Below are 10,913 nucleotides of genomic sequence, written 5' to 3' on the forward strand. Positions count from 1 at the left end.
TGTGAATAAACGGCATTAATCCAAATGTTGGCCAAACATCGTAATGGAAAAAACGTCTCCTGACAATCCGTAAATTAAATATTTGTTAAGCTTTCCAAGCCAACGTAAATATCCGTGTTACATCCATGGTGCCGGAATTTGTTCTTGTCTTTTTAAGGTGTTCAGCAGGTTGACCCGCCATCTCTGTTCAATGACGTTCAAGTCAGTTCACATTAATGTTTAACAAGTACGAATCTACAACCACCTTCAAATGTTTAAACATTAATGGCAATGCAGTTACTCATCAGTACCTTTCCTGTAGCACAGAGTCCCAGGCAGACAGCCTATAAATTACAAAGAGAGACTGGAACTGGGTGTGTTTGGTATGCATTTCAGCCAGTCATATAGGAATGTTGCGACATGTGACACAGATGTACAAACTACATTTTTAAAAAAAGATTATTTAAATTCAGCGTTTGTTTACCACAGTATCTGGATGTTCTTTTAAACAGCTGTTACTATACTATAAAACTGTTTTTTTCAGTTATACCACGAAGGATGAACACAATATTATACAATGTCTAAGAATCCTTAATGATTGATCAATGTACAGCATACGTGTACGGTATAATATTCTCCATGAAAACAAACCAGTTTACTGTTGGGGGAAAAAACCCTTCATACTGTACATGTTGGTTAAAGCAGATAAGTGGTGTAAAGCAGTGCTTATTATATATTATTATAAACAGATTTAAGAGTCATTTTTCAAAGGACTCATCGAGTAAAAAAAAAACATGACGAAATGCTTTCATTTCGGTGTTACGTTCGTCAATCGCCGTCTTTCTCCGCCCGGGTGATGAGGAATTGGAGCCGCGCCTCCCCAATTTATAGATCCAAGATGGCGACTTGCAGGAAGATGGGGCGAAGATATGTGTTTTACTTTTCCGTGTTCTTCTTTCTTTTACCTGTCACCTGTTCTTCGAATATGTCAGGTAAATAATCAGTCTTTATTTCTAAGACAGGATTTGCATTTCTTATAAATGAGATAGCACTCGGGCTAGTTTCGACTAATACTGTAGCTGCTAGATTAGAGATGCCACCTGGGTAGTTGCAGCTATACAGCTTTTTCTGTACCCCCCAAAACGTGTGGATTCTTTGCTATAATTTACATGCACCAAAGCAGCCAGTCTAAAGAAATATTCCTAAACTCGGTAAAGAATACAGGAGGAACTAAGACGGGGTGTAGCTATACTACAGCACGTTGACACCGTGCAGTCGAAAAATAAAAATATAAAAAAAGACTAAAATTTAAATTTCTTTGATGTCGATGAGATAAAATGACTTTTTAGTTGCTTCTAAGCCATCCCAGTGCACTGTGTATTGTCGTGATTTATGTATCTTTTTAGTTCACGTTCAAAGTTAGGGAGTAGCGACAATGAGTAGCTAAAAATGTGACAGTTGTTAACTGCCGGTACCGACATGCTGTTGTTTTCTCGTTTTATGGCCTTGTTCCTTAATATTATGTGTCGGCCATTGGGTTTCCTAAGAAATGTGATGTTGAAATATTTCAGATGAGTGCGAGATAAATGAAACAACAGTAACTGCGGTCTTGATGACAGTTCATTTGTAGATTAGCCTTTAATACGTGCAAAACAATAGGAAAAATTGGGATTATTCACGTCGGTCGTATGTACTGTGAACACCAGACTGAGAAAAAAGGAACGCAACAGTATCTCTTGGTTAGTTTTTAATCTGCGGGTGTTGCTTTAATTTGGCAAAGATTAACAAAAGGGTGAATTATACTGTGCAGTGAACTCCGAGTCATTACCACTAGTTGAATGATTCAGAAGAAAATAGATCTCAAATGTAAAACATTTAGAAATAAAGTTAGGTCTAGAGAAAATTAATTTTAAGCAGTAGTTGCAGAGTAACTCTATGTCATATTCATTGAAAAACAATGGTTGATTGTAAATATGTATTTACAGAAATTAGTGTTTTATTTTAAGTTTATTTTACCTTGCATACTTGGTAATTCACATGAATCTGTTTTGTACGTTTACTTTAATCCATTCAGCAGTCCAAAGGTTTTATCGGATTAATGTATTATTTCTTCAGTTACAGTAGGATTATACCATCTGTTGATGCTGGTTACTTATTTCCACAAAGTAATGAAAACCACAGTTTCGTTTTCTCAGTCACTGGGTGACAATGGAATAAATGCAAAGCTTTAAGAACAATCACATTGTTTCACCATTTTAGGTCCCATGTTTCTTAACACATTTTATATGCTTCTAGATTCTGAAATACATTTTGAGAAAGGAACTGTAAAAAAAAAAAATCTTCTGAAGCTACATCACTTCAGTGTTATGCACTGGATATACAGTTAAGAACCCAGTGAATAGCCCAACACTAGACAAAGAATTGATAAAACTGTGGTAAAATAATCCTTTCTTGTGTTTTATCATTATTAGTTTATTGATCTTGCAAAAAAGCTGTCTGCAGTTTAAGAAACAGGAGCTGTACATAGGTGCATAAGTTAGGAGGCTCCTATGCACGTACACAGAGGGAGTTTATTCAGCTTCGTTAGTGCGTGGTTTCAGGAATGAATGGGTTTATTTAGTTCAAGGTCTCCTGCTTGGGTTTAGACTAATTTTGCAGGCTCTGAATGGGGTCTCCTGGGACCTAGGAGTGAGTGAATCGTTCCATTGATTAGAAGTCAAATGGTAGGTTCCATTATGGAGGTATTTATTTCACACTGTGATAATATCTCAGTTTGTTTTAACTATTTGCTTTGAGAGCATAGTGAAATAATTATTTGTATAGATGTATTAAGCTGGTGGAAACGTTTAGGAGAATACATCTTTAAAACTATTAAAACAGGCTGTTTACTTTACATAAAGAAAAATATTCTCAGCTCTCAAACTTGCCAATGAATATTCTTAGCTGTCAGACAGTTATGGTAATTTCTGAAACCTGGTATAATATTAGCATTAGCATTAATCCTGATTCTAGTGTTAGCACAAACCCTACAGTGGCCTTAACCCTAAACTCTCCAGGCTTCAGAAAAATCTACTTTTTACGTTTTCCTTCTGCTTAACAGGAAGATTTTTTCCCCCGAATGCAGTTTCCGTGTTTGAATGCCTTTAAAGTTCAGTGTTATGTTATGGTTTTCTCCATCTCCGGGCATTTGCAGGGTTTGTTCCAATGGAAGCTGCATAAACTGACTTTTCAAGCCTGAGTTCCTTAGTCATGATAATACAATGCCCAAATTATTTTGTTTAATCAAAATTTAATTGACTTAAATAATAATTTTAAAAAATAGTTCAGCTGTTTAAGTATTTCCAATCTGGACACTAGTCAACTGCTGACATTATAGTGAGAAATCCTAGAAGTTCAGTGGAACCAGCTAGGACACGTTTCTTGCAGACCCTTTCATTATAGCCTTTATTCATTATATAGGGGGGCTTGAAGCTCCCCCACCTATACTGTACCTAATTTTCTGAAATCCATAAGAAAACTCAGGTTAGGTTTTAGACAGTTATTTTTAAGGTTCCCCTTTTTAAGACTCTTTAGCTATTTTAAATAGTTTTCTAAAGTAATCGTTGTGTTGTCACATACATTTATTGTAAAAAGATTTTAGAGTTGTGAATAATCAAAGAGAAATAGTCTAGGAGAATTATAGTCCATAACTGAATACAGCTGACTGGTCACATTTGATCTGCCAAATGCTGTTTTGCCAGCCATTTAAGACCCTGACTTGCCCTTTTGGTCAATTAAAAATTTAGCTTATATAAATTCAGATGGGGCCACGGCTATTATGGAACGTGCCTGTGACCTTTGACCTATCCTTTAGGTGACATACAGTACAAAACTGTCTTATACTGTAGCTCCTTAGAGCATGCATATATAGACATGCTTATTCTATATACACTCTTACCCCAGTATAAGAACATTGGGTATATGAATTTTCACTAATCTGAACATGAAGAATTTGTACCTTGTAATAAGAACGAAATTTCGCTAATCTGAACTTTCAAGTTTGAAAGTGACCGATTTTGGCCGAGAACCTTCTGCAAACATCTGGATTCAGTGCCACCAAACTGCTGTCTGTTTCTGCTCGGGCACCAGGCATTGTGGTTAAGGACGCTGTGAGGCAGCAGTCCTTCGTTTACGATAATGGCGAAAGCTTGTGCTCTCATTTTTAAAGTGTTTTTTTTTGCGTTTGTTTTGTAGTTGCTGTTCATTATGGCGTCTTAAGGAAGAGAAAAAGATTGTTTAGCGTAAAAGTCAACAACAATATTCATATCGTTCTAGCCGATCGCTTGGATAGTGATCTATTACAAAAGAATGAAAAATATGTAATAATAAATATGATATAATTAATTATTTTACAGCTGTAGTTGGTTTATTTGAGTAGAACTGCGTTGTTCACCAAGCTTGCTATAATCGTCTGTATGGTTTTATATGTTTAGAGTGGTTTTTGAGTGAACTTGTCTTCGGTTTGTATCGGGGTGGAATTTTCCCCATAAGAAATAATGGAATCTCCTGCCTTCCGAACAGATTTTTGTGAATTAATTAGGTTCGGATACCGGGGTATGAGTGTATTCTTATTCTCTTTCAAAAAATGTTTTTATCTGTGAAATTTGATATGTCATCTTGGACTCCAGTGCTTGCTGCTTACTGCCCTGTATAATTTTATAACTAATCATGTCTGCAAACCTAAATACTTTTTTTACAGATCCACAAGGACTGAACACACCTAATAATTCCACATCACAGCCTCCTAGAATCTCTGTTGAGCTGGAGAAAAATATGCAAGGATCCAAAAAGAACACTCCATCTAATTCTGCTGCTCCCCATATACTTCCTACCCCTGCTCCCGCTACCAATGTTTCTACCACCAGCACTCCTACTCCTGCTGCTAAAACTACCACCACGGCTGCACACAAGCCTTCTTCCACCAGTGCGACCTCTGCCCCCACCACCCCACAGGCGGGCGCCACCTCTAGCCCTTCCGCTGCTGGACGCGATGGAACGAAGGACGACGCGCTGCTCAAGGAGCCAATTTATGACAACGACGACATGTCCCCCTCCTCGCCTGCGGAAGACACGGAAGATTATGGCGAGGGTTACCAAGATGGCGAACAGGAGGGGGATCAGGACGGGGGAGAAGAGAACCAAGCGGATTCCATCTACAGTGTTAAAGGCTCCAATGCGATGGGCAGCCGTTTCAAGGACACCACCATCTACACGCCCGAAGATGAGGACTCCCACTTTTTTTTCCACCTTGTGATCATCGCCTTCCTGGTTGCCATCGTCTACATCACCTACCACAACAAGAGAAAGGTTTGTCATTTTGATTGCCACCATTTAAACAAAAAACATGTCTGACCAGCAGTCAGTTCTTTATTTGTTACGCTTTTGTTTCTGAATTTTTGTTAGCCGTTGACAGCCACCGTGCACATATAAGACTCGCCCCAGACAAGAAACTGCGTGAGAAAAAAACAAATTTCTAATCGTCTCATCCTGTAAATATTGCAGATTTGTACATTGCATATATATTAACATAAGAAAATGACTGCGTGTGAAAAGTAGGTAAGCAAAATAACAATAAACCTGGTTTTAAAGAGTGTTCAAGCAAGAATTCCTTGAGTTGCCCATGTAAAGAACAGACCTGTTTTCTTTTCATGGGAATGTGCTGTATCTTTGCAGTGTTTAAGAAACAAAAATGTCTTGTGACACAGGCCTTATAGAATAATTCCACTTGAAGACCTAGGTCTTGCATGATTGAGCAGTGTACACTGTTTTAAGAGTGTTTCATTCATTATTTATTTAGTTCATGAAAATATTTTAGTTTTATACTATTTTCAGAAGTTTCTAGTATCTCTTATTAGCTTATGCTGCTCTAATTGGTAGAAAGAAGGCAGCAGAGATGACAAGATTTAGGTGTTGTTTGTCTTTAATGTTTGTATTGAATTTATATTTGTGGCAGAAATTTGCCAGACACTGCATTCTTTATATATGACTAAGGATGTACAGAAGTTTGTCTTTAAGTGGCCTTTGGAGTAAGTGACAGATCCGTGATTTATTTTTCCGCTACAGATTTTCCTCTTAGCTCAGAGAAGAAGATGGAGGGATGGCCTTTGTTCCAGAAGTGTGGAATATCACAGATTGGACCAAAATGTCAATGAAGCCATGCCTTCTTTGAAGATGACAAATGATTACATTTTCTAAACCAGGTGTCAAAACTCAAATCCTTTTATTTCCTTCTGCAAAGAATGTACTGATGAGGTGTTGATAAAGTCATTTTATCTTGAGCTTAAAAGGCATCATACTTTGGCTTTGACAACTCTTTGGTGCCACTATACTTGTACCCTTATCTGTTTATTCCTATGTAACATGTCATAGCAGTACTATCTCCTCTAGTTATGTAGTGGTAATGGAAAGAACTATCCTTTTTTCAGTTGGTTAATCACTACTTAATTCAAATGGTCACACTGTTATTTGAAGGATTATAAAATATTTTTATATTATGTATTAAAATTGTGATCCTTAAGCAGTAATGGCAGCCTTATGTCATTTAGTCTGGATTTCAGCGCACATCTATACTTTGTTTTTGTTAATATGATAAATCCGTCTTTTAGCCATGTTTTTACTTAATCTTGCTAGAAAGCACAATAAATAGTTTTTTGGGTATTCTGATATGGTAACTACAGATTACATACATGGTGGTAAACGCTGAAAATGAAATTCCCAAATAATTCATAAAAATGAGATGTTGCGAAACCATTTAAATGTTAAGCACGTGTAGTATGTGTGTTTGCTTTATACATTTATACACTAATCTTTATACATATTTAAGTCTAAAAATTGAGGACTTTGCAGACCCAGTAGAAATGAAACTTTCTTCATATACCTCAGTAAAGGGCTAGTCTTAGTTTTCATGTTTGATTGGAAGTTTATTTTTAGATGGGAAAAAATGGAACTTTATAAGAAATGGTAGAAGTAGGTAGTGATTAAATCTTTATATTTTGTAGGTTGTGCTCAATTATACTTTCTTCTGTATTTAAAGTTAGTTAAACTTATACCAATATTGCTCCTTACTATCATAGCTATCAGCAATAATTAAATATTGTACTTGAAAGGCTCACAGTTACTGTGCCCCAATTAAGTGGTAAAATGATTTTGGTTTGCCCTGAGTGGCTTCAGTGAATTCTTATGAACACCATGGTCAAAACATAGCATTTTTTCCTCCCTTACCATTGAGTGAATAACCTTATGTTTAAAACTGTTTTTGAAGCATTGCCTTAACAACTGCCACTCTGCTGGGAATTACAGTATAGAATGTGCTAACATACCATGAGTGACTATTGTCTTTATGATTACCATTGTTACTACTGTTAACAGAACCAATGAATTGAATTCACTGTGATTTAAGAAAAACCTCAAAATGTAATATTTCAAAGCGTTTCATTTTAATGAGCATTTAAAACCCAGTCTAGAAATATTATGCAATTAATAAAAATGCTTGTCTTGAAATGTGAGGTGGTGGCGCTGTACATAAGCCCTACAGTACATGATAAACTGATAGCTGATCAACTTTCTGAAGGAGAGGAAAAATGTTTTGCTTACCTGTTACATTTTCTTTTAGATTTTCAAATGAATGAAGAGAAAGTTGTATTTCTGATGATCTGCACTAAAGTCTATAGACATCTTGCATTGAAGGAAAACTTAAATACTAGAAATACACCATTTTAGGAAGGTGTATGGATCTGTAACTTTCATTATGCAAGCAACGTTGAAAGAATTGTAATTATTTTTTTTTATTCTGGTGCCCCATGTAGTAAACATTTTCTGTCAGATTCAGGCCTTTTTCTCAAAACATTAAAATAATATACATGGTAAGCTATGGCACTTTTGGTGGATTCAAACTGAAAGCTTTTCTGTAATGTAACTTTGAGGCACTAGAGGAATAGGTCCTTTTTTATGGCTTCGGTGAAGTCTTTCTCAGTGCAAGTACCATTGAAAAGATTTAGAAGGGCAGAGGTTTTGCTTTTGAATTGTAGAGAGTGCTTATTGCTGTATGTTAGAGTACTTGCTAATTTGAGTTAAATGTCCAGCTGTACTATTGGAAAACTTTATAGTGAAAGAAAATTAACGGTACTCATAGAAGATATTTGAATTTCACAATATTGGCCTTAGTAAAAATTAAGATGCCATGTCTGTTTTATGTACTTTTGATTTTATATTTTTAATACACTTTATGTATTTAATTTTTTTCCTGATTGTATGTGCTAACTGGTCTAGGGTGTTGTAAAAGTCGATCTGAAATATGACTCAATTTCCTTGTAAATAAAATATTTTGTAGCATGTTAGTATGAGAGGGAAATCTTGTCAAGCGTGGTGCTGTAATAAAGTGTAGGCTTTGAAACCCAGTTGTTTATAGGCACAGCTTTAGAGATCTGCTCTTTAAAATTGCTGCGATTTATTTTGACAGAAAAACTCAAATGTACATGGGACATTTTGTTGGACTATCACTGGAAATGCGGTTTTTATTTTAAATACATTTTTGTTGAAATATGGCTTGTGTTTTTTTTTACTTTGTCCTTGAGATGTTATAGGTGGGTCCAACTGACCACTAGAGGACACTCTTCCCCCTGGAAAAGAATGTCCACAACAATGTCTCTATGTGGTCACTGTGGACACTGCTGTAGGAGGTGCCTTGCTTCAGACTAGATGTGAATGTGTTGGGTATTTGGTAATTAATTTTGAACTTTTGGAGGAATAAAGGCTAAATTCCACTTTGGACCAGCACAATCTGGTAACTCTTAATCCATCCATCCATTTTCTAAACGCTTCATCCAATACAGAATTGTGGGGGAGCTGGAGTCCATGTCAGCAAGCAATACGCGCAAGGCAGGGCACTTCCTGGATAGGATGCCATTCCTTTGCAGGACACACAGGGACACAGACACTGTCTACCTTAATTCATCTGATGAGGCAGTTTCTCACTTCTCCGCCTCTTATGCGATGTAGTGAGGGTTGCTCGCTCGTAATGGCTGCCGCAAGGCACCCAGGCACACTTCAGAGGTGGAAGAAGTGGATCCTCTCTCGTATACATGAAGCTGTACATATACAAGCTTTTCTTAATAGTATTTCTAGACATGAAAATATGTTGGTGTTTATCATAAACAGGTTTCTACCAGTGGGTTTGATTTCCCACTAGTTAAAACCTGAAATCTGAATTCAGCACAATTTACAGAAACCTAGGTGAGATTAGATCCATATGTACTCACAAGAGCCCGATTTGTGTGATGTTTTAAATTCCTGTTTAATTTTGCAAAGATTAAATACTGCACTTCAATTATCAGAAATTTCACAGTATACATAAGTAGGTAATAATTGAATATTTCCTCCATATTGTAATGGAATGCAATTCAATAAATGATCTTTCCTGATTCTCTAAATGTGTGTTAGACTTTTAGTCTGCTGAGCTGTAAATTCTTTGTGCATCACAATCTAATTGGAGATCTACAGTAAGTGAATAAAAAGCTGTCTGAACATTTATCAACAGCTTTTGAAAGAATTGATTTTTAGAGGGCAAACTTTGTCTTCTTGGTTTGGTGTTGATGCATACACTTGAGCAGGTGAGTTTTTTTTACATTTTCCTGTAGTAAAAATTCACACTGATGGTGATCAATATAACCATTGAATCCTATAGGCCCAATTATTTGCCGATTAACAAATTAAGTTGCGTTTGTACTGTTTTATATTATTTTAGATGCATCATTGATGTAAGGACAGGTACACTGGTACACTGAGGACACAGTAATACCACAATATCACAGAAATTGTCCTCAGTCTTTTTTTTTTGCATCAGCTGTAGCGTACCATCTGTTCACTGATGACATTACTGAAGCAGGAGAGTTTGCTGGATGAAGGCAAAGTGAGAGAGTGAGATCAACGGCTTTCTGCAGCAGCACGATCAGATTATAACACATTTGATCCACAAGGGGAGGTGTGCCTTGGTCTTATCTGAGCCGCACCTTTCACACGGTGAAGGAGTGGTAATTACATATCTGTACTACACTTCCAGGAATAGGTGGGGGAAGCTGGGTTTATTAGTGTGCTACCTTGATCCAAACAAACTGGTGTTTTATACAAATATTTATTCAAGAATAGTGTTCTTGAAGACCATGCATATGCTTTGCCATCTGAAAGTGTGGTTTGGAGCACCTTTGCATTTCCACATTCTGCTGGTGGAGTTGAGAAGGAGTGTTCCCAGCTTTTGTCTTACCTTTATATGGACTGTTGAGCTGTTTCGTACGGGTGAACTGGAAATACCGGCATGTACTTACATAATCGCTGTACTAAAAGTAAATGCAATAACCTTTGAGGAAAATCAGAACATAATCAGCTATTTCGGTTTTGCTCTTAAGGTACAATATATGTCAGTTTCAGTTTTGCTTAGAGTACTACATTGCAGGTAAAGGCTCTTTTTAAAAAAGATTAAATATACCAAAAAATCCAAAATCATCATCTCGGTTTTCTATTCTATCCATTTTCTAACCACTTCATCCAAATTGGGGTCAGTGGAGAGTCTGAGCCTATCCTGGTGAGTAACGGGTGCAAGGCAGGGTACACCCTAGATGGAATGCCAGTATATTGCAGGGCAGACATACACATACTTACACCAGGGTAAATTTTCCCAGAAACCAATTACATTATGAGTGTGTCTTTGGACTGTGCAAGAGGTGGGGAACCCACACTAACACAGGAGAACAAACAAACTCCACATAGATAGCACCCCAGGTCTGGATTGGAACCCAGGGCCCCTAACACCTTGAAACATCAATGCCAACCACAGCACAACCATGCTGCCCATTTTGCCTTTGAATTAGAAATTATGTATGTTATTAAGTGATAATTTTATA

At 36.8% G+C, this 10,913-nt stretch overlaps 1 protein-coding gene across 1 annotated transcript; it reads left to right on the forward strand.

The window, feature by feature from the left end:
- The first annotated feature begins 412 nt into the window (after positions 1-412).
- c14h5orf15 (chromosome 14 C5orf15 homolog) lies at positions 413-8,561 on the forward strand. Its single transcript, XM_088933007.1, has 3 exons — positions 413-971; positions 4,718-5,325; positions 6,082-8,561. Exons 1-3 carry the CDS (start codon positions 782-784, stop codon positions 6,211-6,213), a joined length of 930 nt encoding a protein of 309 aa, XP_088789133.1. The 5' UTR covers positions 413-781; the 3' UTR covers positions 6,214-8,561.
- Positions 8,562-10,913: the final 2,352 nt, after the last annotated feature.

This window comes from Atractosteus spatula, chromosome 14 (assembly GCF_055471065.1).
Source record: "Atractosteus spatula isolate fAtrSpa1 chromosome 14, fAtrSpa1.hap1, whole genome shotgun sequence".
In the NCBI taxonomy this organism is placed as follows: Eukaryota; Metazoa; Chordata; class Actinopteri; order Semionotiformes; family Lepisosteidae; genus Atractosteus; species Atractosteus spatula.